Raw genomic sequence first — 19096 nt, forward strand, 5'->3', positions numbered from 1 at the left:
TCGTGGGTTTTCTCCGGGTCCTCCGGTTTCCTGCCTCTACTAAAAACCCCTACGCACAAGTGAATTATTGAAATAAAATAGAAGCATATGTTAGTCAAGAAATGACCTAGTTTGTGTCGAGTGGGCATTAAACCCCATTTCTCTCTCTCTCTTACAATTTGTTCTAGGATTTCCTATTCCCATAATTTAAGTTCCCTTTCTGTTTTGAATGTCCACAAGTTTTACTATGTCATTTCAATGACATGTGGTGGGAGAGTGAGCACATTATTCATCACTTCTCTTGTAGGTCTTGTAGTGGTTCGAATCCGGATTTCGGACTTCACTTACCAGGATTGGCGACTGGGACTGATATTCCTTTTTGAGATTCAACTTTCAGAATATTGTAGTTTTCAAGGGATTCACTATCTCAAAAGTGAGAATAAGCGGTTCAATCAGAAATGTTCTGTTGAACCTACTGATGGGTATCAAGGTTTATATATGCTTGCGGATGTCAAGAGCAATGTTAAATTCATTGTAATAACATAAAACCTGTAGTGTTGAAAATTGTATAATGGGTAACATGAGTGTGTTTGCCATTGGGCTGACAAAGCTGCATCACCCAGAGCTATTAGTCCAAATGGAATCTGTAACAGGAGTGCTAAAAATATGTCTTTTATTTCCGGTAGAGCAAGAGAAATGTCTTTCTGTAATAATATCCTAATACCGGTTTATTCCATTGATTTTGGAATGTATTGTAGATTTTAGTTCTTCACTTAGCAATGTAGCTCTTATAATTATAGATTAGTTTCTAAATCAGAATACTCTCTATTTTGAAGGCATATTCCTAAAACAATGGTAATTAGCATACAGCTCATTGCTGCATCAAAGGGCAATTGTATTGGTAGGTTTACCAGGTGATTATTCAAATTGTTGATACATCATGTATTATTTTTACTTTGTACTTTGATTATGCTTTTTGGAAGTGTGTAGTTTATTTCAGAAAATAAATTGTTAGTAAAACTAGATAACTTTGAATAGTGGAGATAAAATTTGGTTCCTAAAGAATGTCTGATTTTATCCTTACTCATAAATTGAATACAAAACCAGACCCAGGGTAATATAGCTATACAGCAGTTTACCATGGAAAATTTAGCAGCTTGGTTAATGGGCTGGTAATGCTTATTACCATTGCTTTATGAATATGTTTCCAGTAGAGTTCAAAAGTAACTCTAATATGTCTTGAAAGGGCCACAGAAGTAAATCAAACCTTCTTAATAAATATACCTTCCCACGTACAAACTGGCTGCTTTGATGATATATTTTGACTAAAAAAATATTCAAACTAATTTATCCATTAAAATTTTACTTCAAATCCTCCTCAAAACATTGTTTATGCCAGAGAATATCCCTTCTATAAAAATCTATTAAAAGAAGTCATGTTTGTCTCGCGTAACTTGGCTGACGCGGTATCTAGCAATGGGTGCGAAGCCCGAGGAGAATTCATTGCATTAATACGAGACGATGTTGTCTTTAATCGCTGTCCATTTATCATAAATATTGAAGCCTAATTAAATTCTGGCAATAACCACTTCCCACATCTTTTACCGTGGTTGTTATCTCATAAACTGTTGTACATTTAAGCTCACCATCAAGTTTATCAACATACATCAAGCACTCTGAGAGATCAAACAATCTGCACATTTAACCTTCGACGTCACTCGAGCAGACATCCCTAATTGTTGGGTTGCCGGTTAGGGAAACCTTACATTTTTTGTCCTGTATGTGCTACATGGGTGTTTTTCAGGGAATCCAGTATTTTTCTAGTAAGATTGGATGTTTCTATTCTAATAAATATATCAAAATTGCCATAATTTTATTTGAAGTAACCACACGATAAATACTTTTGTGGGGAAAGTAACTTTATTAGTCCAGCAGTCAAACCCCAGTTTAAGCCTTAACATGGGAATATAGTCCACATAATGATTTTTGATGGATTATATGTCTTCAATATGTGTAGATTCAGAATATGGATGATAACAGCTTGACACTGTACAGGTCACAATTTTTATCCACTTTTGACGAATCTTGAAATATAGGTCTATCTCCCAAAGATCTTGGTTCCGTTCGATATTGGCATGTATTGGACCATAACTTCATGGACTATGGCCCTGATTGTATGAAAAATCACGTTTTTAGCTTGTGCATGGACACTCTAGACGCCGCAATTTTTATCTGATTTTGAAGAAACTTGATATACATGCTCATAACCCAAAGATCTTGGTAACTTTCGATATTTGTGCATATCGGATCGTAACTTCCTGAATTATGGCCCCCGATTATACAAAAAATCTTGTTTTTAGCTTGTGGTCCCTCTAGAGGTCACAATTATTATCCGATTTAAAAACAGGTTTGAATATCATATAACCGTTACACCATAATGACGATTGTGTATGAATTTCAAGAAAATCGGACTAAAACTGCCAGACAAAATGACCGCTTCTCATACGCAAATAGTGTAAAAGTATGGTATGTCAAGGTTGTGGACCATCTACAGAGGCGTAGCCATGAAATATATATTGGGGGGGTCCGCAAATGAAATTATATAAAATGTTGACAATCTGTGACGCCAGAGGCAGCCAATGTAGTGCGATAGGGAGTGTGTGGGAGGGTGGCACCCCCATGTTAATTAATCCTAATAATTGTTGTAAATGAATAGGAGTTAGGGACTGCTATGTAAATTTTTTGGTTGGTCCAAGTATATTCAGACCCCCCCCCCCCCCCCCCCGAAAAAGAATTGGGGGGGGGGGTCGCCCCCCCCCCCCCATGTGTGACACCCATGACCCTCTAGAAGTCACAATTTTGATCAATTTTGATGAAACTTGAAATACATGTTTATAACCCCAAGATCTTGGTTTCTTTCGATATTCGCGCATATCAGATGGTAATGTCCTGAATTATGGTCCTTGATTGTACGAAAAATCACGTTTTTAGCTTGTGGGCCTTCTAGAGGTCACGATTTTTATCCGATTTAAAGAATATTTGAATATATCACCATTACACCTTATTGATTGTTGACTTTGAATTTCAGAAAAATTGGACCAAAACTGCCGGACATAATGGCCGCCCCTCGTTCGCAAATAATGTAAAAATATGGTATATCAAGGTTGTGGACCCTCTAAGAGGTCATAATTTTAATCTGATTTTGATGAAACTTGAAATATATCTTTGTAACCCAAAATTATGGCCCTTGATTGTACGAAAAATCGCTTTTTGTTTAGCTTGTTCTCTATCCATCTCTTGCAAAATGTGGGTGTATCCTGCCTGGCAGCCGCTGGTTTTTCCTGAGGCGAAGCTGCTGTGTGGGTGTATTTCCACGCTTTGCAAGGTTATCTTTAAATAAAAGTATCTCATTCTTCTGGCACAATTGATGTCTGATATGTATTATTAATTGAGTATTGAGACAAAGAGTTGTTCTCATGTAAGACTTCACCTTATAATGGATAAGATACAGTTACAACTACATTAGAGAATATACTGAAATAGGCTTTCCACCATTATTACTTGCGACTGAAGGATTTTACTTGGAGACAATTGAAAAGCCTGACAGCTACATTAGCTGTAGTAGATGACAAGTCAGTATAGTTTGTCAGAAATATGGTGCACATGTATGGCTTCACGTTATTAAGAATCGTTCTTGGGTTTCATTAGAAACATTTACTCTGTTTCTTTGTGCAGCTCACATAAAAGAAATAATAAACTTGACAAAAATGTTGGTGATTGTTTTCTGTTGTCTGGTATTTAGAAATGGTATCAGAAAGTATTTATACCCTTCAATAGAAGAATTACATCTGTGTAAACAATTTGTTGCAGTTTCAAATGAGTTATGTTTCTCCATATTTTCACAATAAACAACACTATCAATTAAGTTTCTTTTAAATGTTTCGCACCCAGTTGTAATGATATTGAGAGAAATATTCAGGCTTTCATCTGTGAATTCTGGTCTTCTACCCACTGTTTTTCTTGTTGATTTAATTATTGTGAAATAATGAAGATCACATTATAGAATAAGATTTACTTCTTTTAAGTCTTGTCTCCAAGACTGTGTGAAAGCTATGATATCAATTTAAATTAACATGCCATTTCTGTTAGAAATAATTTTTTTTTAAATTACGCCTTTTTTGAATTAGCCTGTTTGTTTTGACTGTTCAAGGATTGGGTGATGGAGATTTGAGGGTTTTTGATTTTCTGTAAGGTTGTATTGCTTTTGTTTAAAGTGTATGTAAAATTGTCAAAGTGGTATTTTTTTGGGTTTTTTTTAAAACTGGTCACGTTACCATGGACAAGATTATTGGTCCTGTTTCATAAAGTGTAATATACTTACATACACATAAATTGATACAGCTCAAAGTTATATGTACATAAGTTATATGTAAATATAAAGTGACTGATGTAGGCTATTGTATATATATACAAAGGATTAAGTCACAGAAAACATTGAGTCAACTCCTATGCACGCACGAAAAATAGACGAAGAGAATGAAACTCGATAGTGCTTTTTGGCATATCTTATCGATACTATCGATTTATATCGATATTTTATCCAGCTCTACCGATGATATAGTAATACTTTCAACTCTCAATATGGCTACATGCCGATTTTTAAAATATTTTTAGTAGAATAAAAAATCGTACTAAAAAACGGTAGGCTACGATATGAATAATATCATAATTCATGACTTAAAATTTGGCCTTGGATTTTCAATTTTTGGCCTTGGATTTTCAATTTTTGGCCTTGGATTAAGGTTGCACTTTGGCCTTCGATTGAAAAAACGATTTTCGAGCCCTGCTCTCTTGTATTACACACATGGCCATAGAAAAAAAAATTAGGCTGGTTTCAAAATGACAAATTTCTGTTGTTTTCAGATGTGACAAAAAAAGTAATAATGTAAAGATTTATCATACATGTAGACCTATTTTGGTTTGACCACCACTACCATTCAGATTGATTATTTGCAAATCCTCCCAACTATTGAAAATGAGATGTATAATGTGTATGTAATAGAGTATAAGTGAAGTAATATAATGATATAATCAGTGTTTACCTAGTAATAAAATAGTAACTAGTTCACATTTATATTAACTAACTTAACACAGTCAACACACCAATCTAATTCATTCCACTATTTGTAAAACCTATCAAACAATGTTTTTACATACTTGCTAGAATTTCGATCACGTTTGGCGTTTACTTGTTTGTGTCTGTTTATATTGGCACAGAACTAAAAGCTTTTCACACATGGATTTCATTAGACTTTCAAAATGAAATTACCAAACAAATGCTTATCATTACCAAAATCCAGTCTAAAGCAATAATGGCATATTATTGTATAGTTTTTGAGGTAGATGTAGATTATATAGTTAATAGGAGAATACAAGTGTTACTTGACATGCTTAGAGTGTAGAATGATCTGACACAGATAGACCCCCCTCATAGTTTCTAATATAAATAATGGATAATGATGATATATGATATTATACTTACTTACCTCTAATAGTAATAGGTAATATATTTACCTGGTATATATATAAATAAATAGTTTATCTTCTCTTTCAACAATTACTATAATAATATACCATACATATATTCATTTCTCTTATCAGTTCTGTGTACAAGCATATATATTCTTATAATTATCACACAAGAAATGTTACTTTAGAAACCGTGAGATATGAGATAAGACTGGTGGCTATTTGCCCAGGTAGTAATTTTAAGAGAATAAAATACTCAGTACTGTAAGACTCTTATCTTTGTTTTTACAAAGTCTCTAAAATGTGCCAGCTTTCTTTATCAATCATTAAACAAAAACAATTTTAATCTAAAAAATGATTCAATTGTGTGTTTCTTGTTTTGGTCGAGAATTCTTCAGTATTTTCCGGTGTCATTTTCCCTTGTCAATGGTGTAGGATAAGAAGGTATGACAAGGAACATTGTCTAGTGATTCAGAAGGGACACAAAATGAGGTTTCCTGTTCAAATTGGCATGCACTTAAATTTCTTAAAAGAACCCTTGACAGTTGGAATTTGAAATAAGAGTAAGCTGTAGTGCCGCTGTCTGGGCAAAATTTCTCTCAAAGTACACTGCATTGTATATGCCCTTCTTCATTAGTCCAGGGGGGGTTGGATGGATAATGGTTAGCACGCGTGCGCTGTATCATACGATCTGTCATTGAGTCAACTGGCGGGGTTTCGATTCCCCGGTTGTACGTGACAAGGAGTAGGGTCGCCTGTCCAACCTCGTGGGTTTTCTCCGGGTTCTCCGGTTTCCTCCCACTGCTAAAGACCCCTACGCGCGAGCGAATTATTGAAATAAAATTAAACCATATGTTAGTCCCGAAATGACCCAGTTTGTGTCGAGCGCACGTTAAACCCCATTTCTCTCTCTCTCATTAGTCCAGTTGGTGGAGAAAAGTAGTCGTTAAACCCCATTTCGTTTCCATGTGGTTTACACTTGATAATGGTTGATTAGAGCCCAGTAATATTCACTTTGCATCTCATATAGAGGAGGTATTGTTATAATTTTAGAGAGATGATGATGAAGGAAGAATAAATCAACTAATGAGATATGATGAAGTATCTTGTAGTTAATAGATTAGTATAATTAATATGAGATATTACTATAATTTTAGAGAGATGATGATAGAAGAAGAAATCAGCTAATGAAGGATATGGCTCAACTAAGATTACAGGTAAATATTGATATATATATTCTTGGTCCTACTAATCACCAACAAGAACTCTTTTGTTTGACAAGATCGCCCAAAGTAGTGCCTATTGCAAAAAGTGACCGACAAGGAAACTTATGTTATGGATAATGGAAATATTAATAAAATTAAATTGGTCTTGCTAATATCACCGACAAGAGTATGGGGTTTGTCAATAGCGTCCAAAGTATTGCAAAAGTTATATCTAAAATTTAGATGATTTCATAAAAAATTGAAAAAATTAAGGATAATTGAAATTTTAACTGATTCTTGCATGCATTTTATAATGCAAGCAGTTTTTTATATTGAGATATATATCTTCAAAAAATATGAATGAACATAACTGTTATAGCGCTTTATCAATTCAATTTGAAGTAGGATCCTATGCTGTTTTATATAATTATCAACCATTTAAAGAAACTTACAGAAACCAGTGTTCTAATTAAATTTTCTAGAAAGGGAGCATAACACTTCAACATTTTACTCATCTTTAGTTGCTTGTTAAAGATAAATGTTTTACTGTTTGATCTTCAAACAGTAAAACATTTATCTTTAACAAGCAATGTATAGACTGGTGCTGTATAAAAGTAAGAGAGTACTGCTGAATCCTTTAATTTGTTATAAACTCCCAGCCCTACATGTATATTGAATTGGAGAAATAGTTTTCTGATGAAAATGTAAAAGTCTATTTCTTGATGAATGTAAATACTTAATAGGAGTAATGTTAAAAGATGAAGAGTATAGAATAAATACCTGTTATTTAGTTAGTAAGTAGATAAATAAAGACATTAGATATAAAAAGGGTGAAGAAAGTGGTATCATGTTTATATTTAGGCTGAAGTTAACCAATTAGAAGGCTCATTACAATCAGCAGATCAACCAACATTTCCACCATATTTGATACCTGACACATCTGTTCTATGTAACTCACTTGCTAGTATTAAACAATTAACACAGCAAGGTAGAAGTATAGTTATCATACCATTATCAGGTACGTAGGAATTTATTAAACATTCTACTTCTTTCTACACCTGTTTTTTTAGACGTCCTTTGCATTCCGATTAGTATCTGCCGTAACAGAGGCACTTGCAAGATTTCCAAAAGCAGGGCTACAAAATTTTGAATTACAAAGTGGATACCCGTCCATTTCTTTAATCCACATTAGTTTGGATGGTTTCTCAATCGTATCACTAACAGACTGCTGATTGCTTCACTTCCAAGTAAATGGTAGAAATTGACGTACTGCTTTTCTGAACCAAACAGGCAAATGAAGTGTGATATGAATGAAATTTTAGCCCAGACAGCTGCGTTTCTGTCTACTCCTCTTTGTATTCCAACTGCCACGTTATCTTTTATGTGGACGACAATGTGTACACAGAACCTTAGTTTTTTTTTTATCCTGTCCAAATAAAAAGGCACTTATCCTACTGGAAAAAATGATAGAAAGTTCAATATATGTTTTCAAACAAATTAAAGATACATTATGTAAGATTTAGATAGAGAGTTGACCGTTCTTGCTATAATAGTTCAATTGATTTTATTGCAAATTGAATATATTGAAAATTACATTTAAATTACTTTATTCTGAGCAAATATATTAGCCTTATAAGGTTTGACAAGATGTGTGCACTGATTGTAACCACTGTACTGATTGTTCGAATCTTAGCCTCGCTTCACTATTTTTAGATTAAATCATTTAATGGCTGAACTGTTCAAATCTACTTAAAATTGGGTCTAACCGATGTCATCGAGACTTGATTATGGTCTTGTCATGTTAATAAATGTCTAATTAATAGTTTATATAACATTTAAGTTCTAAAGAAAGAACTGCAGTAGGTTAATTTATCTCTTGCATAATGCCTGTTTAAATGAAGACAACATCAAAAGCCAATTTGCAAACAAAATGAAAGTTGAGTTAAACTAGTGATCCATATTGTAAATGAGACAAGTTGAAACAATGATAAGAAAATAAATAATTATATATATCTTATGATTTCAGTTATTGATAGTTTAGATTATATAAAGAAAGAAAACAGTGGATCAAGGGAAGCTATCAGATGGTTGGAAATAGAATTTAAAAAAGGCAACAGGTATGTAGGTATTTGTTATACATCTTATAAATAATGAGTTTCCCCTGCACAAAAACTGGACAATATAGAACACATACAAAAATAACTCTACTATATGATGTAACAACCATCATATGTGTTTATTAGTTATAGTGATTACTATCACTATTATACAAGTTGTTGGTGTGTATTGTAACCTTGTAGTATAAACAAACTTAATATAGTCACGTTGATCATTAAATTGACAGAGATAGGTGATCAATTATAAACTGCTGTCCTTTATTCATCAAAAAGTGAAATATGTAGATATCAGATATATCAGGCACAGATAAGTATTATTTTCCATGGACAGTAAAGAACATGCACCTTTTGTGAAGTGTGCATTTCAGGTTCTGAGCCTGGTATTAACATTACAAATGGTGACATTATAAGCCGGGGTGGCTCAGTGAATAAAAAGCTGGCTAGCTAAGCAGGAGGTCTTGGGTTCGCTCCTGGCATTGGACAAGAAAGTTCCTCAGGATTTTAGTTTACTTTCACTTTTACATGAATATAACTTATTAAATATATAATAAACGTTTAGTTAGTGATTATAAATAGGGAAACTAAGGTAAGGCATGACAATGACATATTATACCAATATGGCGGCATAATTATGAATATATTTGGAGATTTTTTCGATGGCGAGACACACTACACAGAACTTTTTATTGAAATTTATTTGAAATTAAGATTAAGATTGGTTTGCAATTTGGATACAGAACCCAATAGAATAAAATGTGACATTTTCTCTTTATGTTTGATGTTTTAGATATATACGAGCTCAGAAAAGTTCTGAAACTGCACCTGTCAGCAATGTTAGAATGTTGAAAAAGAAAAAAAGAGATCTATGGTAACTAGTTTAAAATCATTTAAAACTGCTTTTATCTGTAACAAATTGGATGGATGGGTGGGGCAAGTGGTCTAATACCTGCATTTTAGATCATTAGATCTGTCATTGAGCATGCTTTCCTTCCCAGTTTTGCATTTGACATGCAGTAGGATCACCTGCCCAAACTTATGGGTTTTTTCCTGGTCCTCCTCCCACTGTTAAAGACCCCTATATATGCAAGTGAATTATTGAAATATAATTGTACCATATGTAAGTCCTAAAATGATCTGGTTTATGTCAAATGGATGTTAGACCCCATTTCTCTCTCTCTCTCTTTTATATTATGTCTTCATGAGCCCAGTCGGTGCCAAAAAAAGGAGGATGTTAAACCCCATTTAATTTTCTTTTACCGTACCTATAGACATGTATATTATACAATATATACAATAGACTTATATAATGGTTATTTTAGGTGTATATTAGAACTAGCAGTTTGTGCTCAGTATTTTGCCCAACAGACAGGCTGCATATCAGGTGGTAATCTGGTAACAGTTTTAACAAGTCAGCCATTTACTATAGATAATCTCTCTACACCAATACAACAAGTTTTATCTACAACACAGCAACAAGGTAAATTATATACATGTATTTTACTCAGGGATGGCCAGCCTCCGGCGCATGACACATTGAATTATTAGAAGTGGCATATAGTCTCCCTGTGATAATGATCAAACTGTAATGGAACTTGATTCTGTGTCAATTGAATGTAAATCTATTGATTTGGAACATTCTGGAATCACAATCTAGTGCCCCTAGATTACCTGGAGGGTAGAAACCTTTAAAAGGTAATTTCAATTAACTTTTACAGGTATCTTGAGTTGTAGAATATTAAGGTATCAACTATCAAGTTGGCATCAGAACAGTAGGATATTAAACACCATTTCATTTCATTTCTATTTACACATACATCTGTCGTTGTACAACATTTTCCCTTACAAACAATTGTACAATTATTTTGATCAGATATGTATGTGCCTTAATTCAATTGTGTAAAAAGTATTTCCTTAAGACACAATAAATTTTAAATACCAGGAAGTTATTCTTTATATTTTTATCATATTTTATCCTAGCTAGACATAAAAATAAAAAAGCTATTGTGTAATTGTAGTTATGAAGAAAGGATGATCCTACTTTAAGCATGATTTATATGTAGGAAATAATAAAGGTGTTAAAAAAAAATTTAATTAATGAGTTTTCATGTTTCATGAACTCACTTTGGTCATTTTCAGACAAACAAAAATTTATTTGATAGCATCTAATCATTAGGGTTGTTCTAGAAGTATTAAATTTTACATATATAACAAAGTTTATTAAATATACATAATGTTTGTTAAAGATGTATATTTTGAGCATTGATACATACTGGTAATGTTTATTATTAAAGATGTATAATTTAAAGATATACATAATGCTTGTTTCAGGTGTGAGTTTTGAGAATATTAAAGAATTTACCACTAAATGGAAAGATATGTTCAAGAATAAAGGCTGAAAGAGACAGTTGACATGAACCAAGTGATGGGTTCCTGATCAATATATAGTAATCTGTATATGTATAACAAATGAGAACGTGATAACATCTATCTACATATAATACAGTATTGTGGAAATCTTTAATACCATCTCATGTTGATTATCATAATGATAATAACATGTTTTGAAGAAAGATAATTCCTATGGAAGATGAAGAAGATCAAAGGAAAATGATCGAAATGATAATCTGAAAGTATAAAAAAATATGTAAAAAATAGAAATTTATCTTAAGAGGAAACTAATTCTTTAAGACAAAAAAAAGTATGAATATATTAAATATATAATTTAAGACTGGAAAGCAAAATTGCAAAAAAAAAAATCACAAGAGACAGAAATACAAAAACATAACATCCTGACAGTATCATTAAAACTGAGCTGTGTTACAAAAACAGATGATTGTTTTTAACTTAAAACAAATTGAAAGCATCAGTAAATGTACTTCGTGAAGATATCACCAAGAATTAAAAGATAAACGATTAAAAAACACAAAACAAGCAACCACTTCTAAAACAAATCTGTGCTAATTCTGATACAAAAATAGAGAGAAGAAAAGTTGTACACCTGTAAGAAATACTAATTAATTTGAGTTTTCATTCACCAAAGTTATGTAAGAAATTGTGAAGTTATATTCTTTACTGTTTGGACAAATGTAAACAATTTATAAGGTGAACGCAGTAGTTAGCATTAAGGTTATGCCATGAAAATATTGAGAGAATATTATTCTGAAAAAGCTGTTTACAATATCCTTTGTTATAGACATAAATAGAATTACAGTTTTTTTTATAAAAAGTAAATTATTACATACATGTTTTTTAAAATAACAAATAAAATTGACCGCACCTCTCTTATTTAATAGAAAAAGTTAAAAACCAGAAAAAATTTAGATATACACATGTAGACCAGTTATTATTACTGATATTTTCGATTTAAGGCATTATTTAATCAATGGTAAGAAATATTGTCAAAATATTAATTATTGCAACAAAAAAGCAACTGTTGGTTATTAGTTGCTATGAAAGAAAATGCAAAGCCTAGCACACAGATGACGATTTTTATACGCCCACATATTCATGTTAACGTATTATGCCATCACCCCTGTCCGTCCATCCACAATTTGTTTGTTGACACTCTGGTCACAATTTTTATCTGACGAAACTTGAAATGTAGGTCTATCTCCCAAAGATCTTGGTTACTTTCGATATGTATTGGACCATAATTTCATGGATTATGGCCCCTGATTGTATGAAAAATCACGTTTTTAGCTTGTGGACACTCCAGAGGTCACCATTTTTTATCTAATTTTGATGACCCAAAGATCTCGGTTCCTTTCGATATTTGCGTATATCGGACCATAACTTCATGGACTATGGCCCCTGATTGTATGAAAAATCACGTTTTTAGCTTGTGCATGGACACTGTAGAGGTCAGAATTTTTTATTTGATTTTGATGAAACTTGAAATGCATGTTTATAACCCAAAGATCTTTGTTCCTTTCGATATATGCGCATTTTGGATACTTCTTGATTTATGGCCCTTGATTGTATGAGAAATCAGGTTTTTAGTTTGTGGTCCCTCTAGAGGTCACAATTTTTTATCCGATTTAAAAAAAAACGTTTGAATATATCACCGTTACACCATAATGATGGTTGAGCTCGAATTTTGTGAGAATCGGACCTAAACTGCTTGAAAAAAATAGCGTACGCAAATAGTGTAAAAAAAATATGGTATATCAAGGTTGTGGACCCTCTAGAGGTCACAATTTTGATATGATTTTGATGAAACTTGAAATACATATTTATAACCTAAAGATCTTGGTTGCCACTAGAACTCACAAAAGTTTAAATAGAGGTCATAATTTTTATCTGATTTTAGAAAATGTTTAAGTATATCACCGTTACACCATAATGATGGTTGAGTTCAAATTTCGTAAAAATCTGATTGCAAATGGCTGTTACTTTTACGCAAATAATGTAAAAGTATGTAATACCAAGGTTGTGGACCCTCTAGAGGTCACAATATTTACCTTAGTTTGATGAAACTTAAAATATGTTTATATCCGAAGATCAAGGTTCCTGTAGATATTCACACATATCTGACCCTAACTTCCTGGATTATGGCCCCTGATTGTATGGAAAATTGCTTCCTTTTTTGAGCTTTATGTGGGCATATCTTGCAGGGCAACCGCTTGTTGAAGCAACAAATAATTGTTAGTTAACCTGTGATGCTGTCGAAATCACGGTAATGTGTGTATATGTACAACAAATTTATATTTTCTGGTTGTTTGGGTACATTTTGAAATAGACGTTTTATAACAGCATAATAGTACATTAATTGCTCATGACTTCTATTGGAGTTCCTAATGAAGATTAAAAAATATTAGGGATATGATGTGACATGTCGATTCAAACTGGTTCACAGTGAATTTCACGCATTATTGCTGAGAATGTGATTATGTATGGGATAAACTGCATTCGATTAAAATTGTCATTTCATTCGAGTTGGCTGTATCATAAAGTCTGTCATTGAGTCGACTGGCGTGGTTTCGAATCCCCGGTTGTACGTGACAAGGAGTAGGGTCGCCTGTCCAACCTCGTGGGTTTTCTCCAGGTCCTCCGGTTTCCTCCCACTGCTAAAGACCCCTACGCGCAAGCGAATTATTGAAATAAACTTAAACCATATGTTAGTCCCGAAATGACCTAGTTTGTGTCGAGTGGACGTTAAACCCCATTTCTCTCTCTCTCTCTCATTTGAGTTGGTAGAACTTTGATGATTTACTAGTTTTAATTTCGTATAAACTTCCCTGGTTGAAAACAAGTTCAACTAAATCTCAACATGGGTTCAACCAACAGGATACCTAACCTGCCGGCATAAAATTTTACATGTAGAAAGATAACTCTTACAAAACAATTGATCAACACATTCATTTTGCATCCAAGACAATTGATCACATCAATTAGATCAAATCATCCAAAACATTGCCTTTTAAAATCACTGCTTTTATTTTAGTGATAAATAAAATTGACTATTTAATTAATTGGATATACATGTATGATTTATTTTGTGAACTGTCTACATTTGAAATTCTAGATCAACAGTTGACCACCTTATTGGTTCAGATATCATGAAGGTGAAAGGATTAAATTCGAAAATAGAAGTTATTGCTAAATGATAGTTAGGACTGGATAATCATGGCTTGATGATGCCTATTCTCAGATAAATCCGTCAACAGTATGTGCCTACTGTAGATCATAAGGTCTGTCATTGAGTCAACCTCTGGGGTCATCTCTGAGTTCCTCCCACTGCTATAGACCCCTACATGCAAACAAATTATTTAATCTTACCATAGTTTATGTGAGTGGATGTTAAACCCTATTTCTCAGGGGGGGGGGGGGAACCTCCCTCTCTCCCTCTCCCAATCCCCTCTGGTAATCATGTTGATTTACCTATAGCGATAGAGATATCAGTTTTATGGACTTATATTCTATATAGTAGGTAGTCAACAGTTAAAACAATTAAAATTAAAATATTTATTTTCTGAAATGACTATTTAATCAGATGTAGTTTTGCCTATCACTGATTGAATTAACGTAATTCTACTCTTAATTTTACCCTAAATAAAATGGGTTTGACTCCTTTTAAAGAGGAATTAGCACTTGAGAGTTCTAAATGTGGATGTGATCTAACAAGACAGGTATATCAGGGATGTTCAGAGTAGAGTGTATGTCTTTTAAGATTCCTTATGTATCATACACAGTATATCATTTGGTGGTTTTCAACAAGTTCAGTGGCTGCTCATACAAAATACTTTAACTAATATGATATAACAAATTAATTAATTTATTTTCTTGCTGAAAGTGATAAAGTAAATGTATAATTGAGTTAACTCAATTTAGTCAAAAAATATACTTTTATTTATTGTTAGACTTTGATAGTTTCACCATGTTATATTTTCAGTGAGCTTTTTTTCCACAATGTTTTTTTTTACGTTATATCCATAAGATAATAAATGTCCCCCGCCCTTTTCTAATTGAAATTGATTGTTCAAACTTGATGTAGCTGTTTATTAGTGCCTTGATTAAGTTTGATGATGGGCATTTCTTACTAGGCTAAGCAATTTGATGGTCAGTGCTCTGTGACATTGGTCGAGACACTGGAGGGCGATAATTGTAATTTTAACTGAGTGGTAGTAGTATATAGTTTCATTACTTCAATACCTTGACAAAATTTGATGTTGGACATTTTCTGCTTAGTCTATGAAGCGTTAAACAATTGCATAGGCCAAGACTTTGAATCACAATAACTCGGCATCTAGAATATTCAAACTTGGCGTAGTTGATCATTATAGGGAATGTCTTGACAAAGCCTAAGCAGAGATAAGAAATTTGATTGATCGATGTTGTGGGACATTGTAACTTTGATTTCAATTGAGTGAAAGTGATGAAACTTGATGTAGGCCTATAGTTTCCCTTAAACAAAACCATGACTAATTTCAACCATTAGCATTTTATGCTTAGGCTAAGTTTGATTGCTCAGTGCTTACAAAAAGATAAATGTTTGATTATTATGTGTCATCTATTTATAATTTTGGGAATGAGCTGAGGGACATCAGCCTTAGGCTTATTTTTTTATAATCTGAAACCTGTATTTAAAAAAAACAAAATAATCATATTTTTATACGCCCACATTGAAATGTGGTCGTATATTGTCGTCGCCCTCATCTGTCTGTCCGGCGTCCACAATAGAACCTAAAGTTAATATCCGATTGACTTTAATATACAGTGTTTAAGGCCATGAGACAAAGAAGCCTATTGATTTTCAGCGATTTCCGATAATAACTGAGAGAGTTATGGCCCTTGATCACTTCAGAAAATCTTGTGGACGCTATAGAGGCTAAAGTTAATATCCAATTGACTTTAAATTTATACACAATGTTTAAGGTCATGAGACGAAGAAGCCTATTGATTTTCAGCAATTTACGATAATTACTGCCAGAGTTATGGCCCTTGATCACTTTGAAAAATCTTGTGGACGCTCTAGAGGCTAAAATTAATATCCGATTGACTTTAAATATATACACAGTGTTCAAGGTCATGAGACAAAGAAGTCTATTCATTTTCAGTGATTTCCGATAATTACTGTCAGAGTTATGGCCCTTGATCACTTCAAAAAATCGTGTGGATGCTCTAGAGGCTAAAGTTAGTATCCGATTGACTTTAAATTTATAAACAGTGTTTGAGGTCATGAGACGAAGAATCCTATTTTCAACGATTTCCGATAATTACTGCCAGAGTTATGGCCCTTGATCACTTTGAAAAATCTTGTGACGCTCTAGAGGCTAAAGTTATCATCCGATTGACTTCAGATTGTTTCACAGAGTTTAAGATCTTGAGACGAACGAGTATATTGATTTTCATTGAATTTTTATGACATGAACAGCTAAATCTATGATATTAAAAGTTTTTATACTAAACGTTAGCATGGGGCAGAACTTTATAAAAACCAAACAAATTCTAATGGTTTTCTGATAATTACTTCATGAGTTGTTACTCTTTATCAGATTATAGTGTATTATAATTGTTTCATTACCGAAAAAAGTGAAAATATGCGACAACACTTGTTGACTGCCCGGACGATTTAGCTGCTGTGGGCGTATGTTTTGTTGCCTGGCAACCTATCTTTCTTTGCTTTTGTTGTTCTTGCAAAATAAAACTAGATTTGTTTTTAATATATGACCGGTATATTATATTGTTGATTTTGATTTATCTTCAGATAAATAAAGGTAATTCAGTTATTGGTATTTGTTGCTATCTTTTAACCATATTTACTTATTTATTAAATTTTCTTGGGCCTACACAGGAATTCCCAGCCTTATACTTTCATGTGCCAAATATTAAGCTTCAAAATATTTAAATAAAGAAAAGGTGTTAACACTAGTAACAGGGATAAAGACATTAGTTACTTTAATCTTGACCTCTGTGGTCCAAACGACGGACTACCTAGAAAAAAGTATGTGATATCACTTTGTTTTGTTAGAGAGAGTCGAAAATTACCGACAGTTTAAGAAAGTCTCAATGGTCTTTTTATATCAGACAGATCATTATTATCATGAGGTGCAGTTTGCCGCCAGGAATGGCCAGTAAATAGTACTAAGAAATTGGAGAAATAAAGTCAGTTTGTTGGACACAGCTCACCAAATATTCCTACGTCGTCACCCACGGATGAAGGGTGAGAATTAACATAGTCAATGGGGAAATCATTAGTGGTCTCTAGCCGTTTGGTAGGGTCGATATACAAGAGTTACTTCCCCTCGTCCACTCATTATAGAATTACATTCGGCAATCAACTGAAACCTTCTCAAATATCATGAAAGGCACATACTATTCGGATTAGAATTGTATAAGCACGAACAGCGGTTAAATTAAAAATAGCCCAGGCTTAAGAAATAAGATGTAGAGTTTAAACCTAATTCTGATTATCACTGAAGATATTCCTGTGCTACAGCTGTTCCAAACTAGCGTGGATAGTCGCGAGCAGTTGTCTCTATTTATGTCCCGAACAATAAAGGGCGTAAACTTCTATTCTTTTGGACTTTTAAAATAGAAGCCAACGCTAGTAATATGAATTGTATATTAAAGATACAGTATGTAAGATTTGGATAAAGAGCTGTCCGTTCTTGCTATAACAGTTCAAAAATAGATAATGAAAAATAAATATATTGAAAATTCCAATCAAATTACTTTATTTTGAGCGAAGTTACGAGTGTTTGATGTTTTGACAAGATAGTCTCGAGGGTCAATTACCATTGCTATCATAGGAAAGTCTCGATTATCCATTTTAACGTTAAATTATTAAATGGCGTACGTGCTCTAATCCTTTCAATATCTAAGACATCCGTTAGCCTAGAGAGTTGGTTATGGGCTTGCCATGCGAATAAATTGAACAACTTGTTAGTCCCAAAATGACCTAGTTTGTGTCGAGTGGACTTTTATTCCCCTTTCTCCCCCACTCTCATAATGCTACACCAATTTGATTTTCTGTTCTGCGAGAACACCAGTTAAAATCTGCATTTTAGTTCAAGTTTTTAAATTTTATACAAAACATTTCTCACGTGATTCAAGAGGTTATTTATTTATTAAGACCCCGAAGAACAGAAAATCAAATTTGTTTGGCCTTAAAAATTGGTTTGGCCTTATTGTATAATTGAGGCAGTCTCGAGTGCAATTGATTGATGTCGCGCAAAGCAGAGCATACCCTTTTCTATACATTACCACTTTGTAACTTTTGTTGATGGACTTCGAATTTCAAACACGTTGGGTGCTGTATATTATTTATTCATAATTAATTAATGAATGTTGGTAAATCCTTAAAATAAAAACACCAGTTATGCTTTTTCATATTGACTACAAAGGTATGACTACAACGCTACAACAAATATTTACCATAAAGCCGAGTGACATTGGTTGGGCGCCCATGACGAGATTGACGGGGCGCCCAACCATTGTCGCTTGGTTTTATGGGCGCCTTGTCAATCTTGTTATATATGGGGCGCCCCCATTGATCAAGTCGCGGGCGCCCAACTAATCTCGCTCTGCATTATGTGCGGCCCGACAATCATATATTGTCATTTAATCTGATTAAAACACAGATACTATTTCGTTTCTTTTTTTTATAGTTCAAAATTTCGTTTTACTTGTTTTTACTACACTAGGATCTGGAAGAGTTGTTATCATTGACATGTTCTAGATGAAGTGAGGGATAAGCTAATAAAACGGTCGTGCCATGAAAAGTTCCACCAAAATTGTTTATACACAATATCTTGACTAAAAATT

General features: G+C 33.3%; 1 protein-coding gene across 1 annotated transcript in view; it reads left to right on the top strand.

The window, feature by feature from the left end:
- The window catches only part of LOC126818863 (nonsense-mediated mRNA decay factor SMG5), a 45008-nt gene extending 27950 nt beyond the window's left edge, over positions 1 to 17058 (top strand). The window contains exons 21-26 of the mRNA XM_050546478.1: positions 6666 to 6725; positions 7575 to 7731; positions 8740 to 8830; positions 9618 to 9698; positions 10150 to 10307; positions 11159 to 17058. Coding sequence (XP_050402435.1) covers positions 6666 to 6725; positions 7575 to 7731; positions 8740 to 8830; positions 9618 to 9698; positions 10150 to 10307; positions 11159 to 11226 — 615 coding nt within the window. The 3' untranslated portion in view covers positions 11227 to 17058. The remainder of the gene's footprint in view (positions 1 to 6665; positions 6726 to 7574; positions 7732 to 8739; positions 8831 to 9617; positions 9699 to 10149; positions 10308 to 11158) is intronic.
- The last annotated feature ends 2038 nt before the right edge of the window (positions 17059 to 19096 follow it).

The sequence above is a fragment of the Patella vulgata genome, chromosome 4, assembly GCF_932274485.2.
Source record: "Patella vulgata chromosome 4, xgPatVulg1.2, whole genome shotgun sequence".
In the NCBI taxonomy this organism is placed as follows: domain Eukaryota; kingdom Metazoa; phylum Mollusca; class Gastropoda; family Patellidae; genus Patella; species Patella vulgata.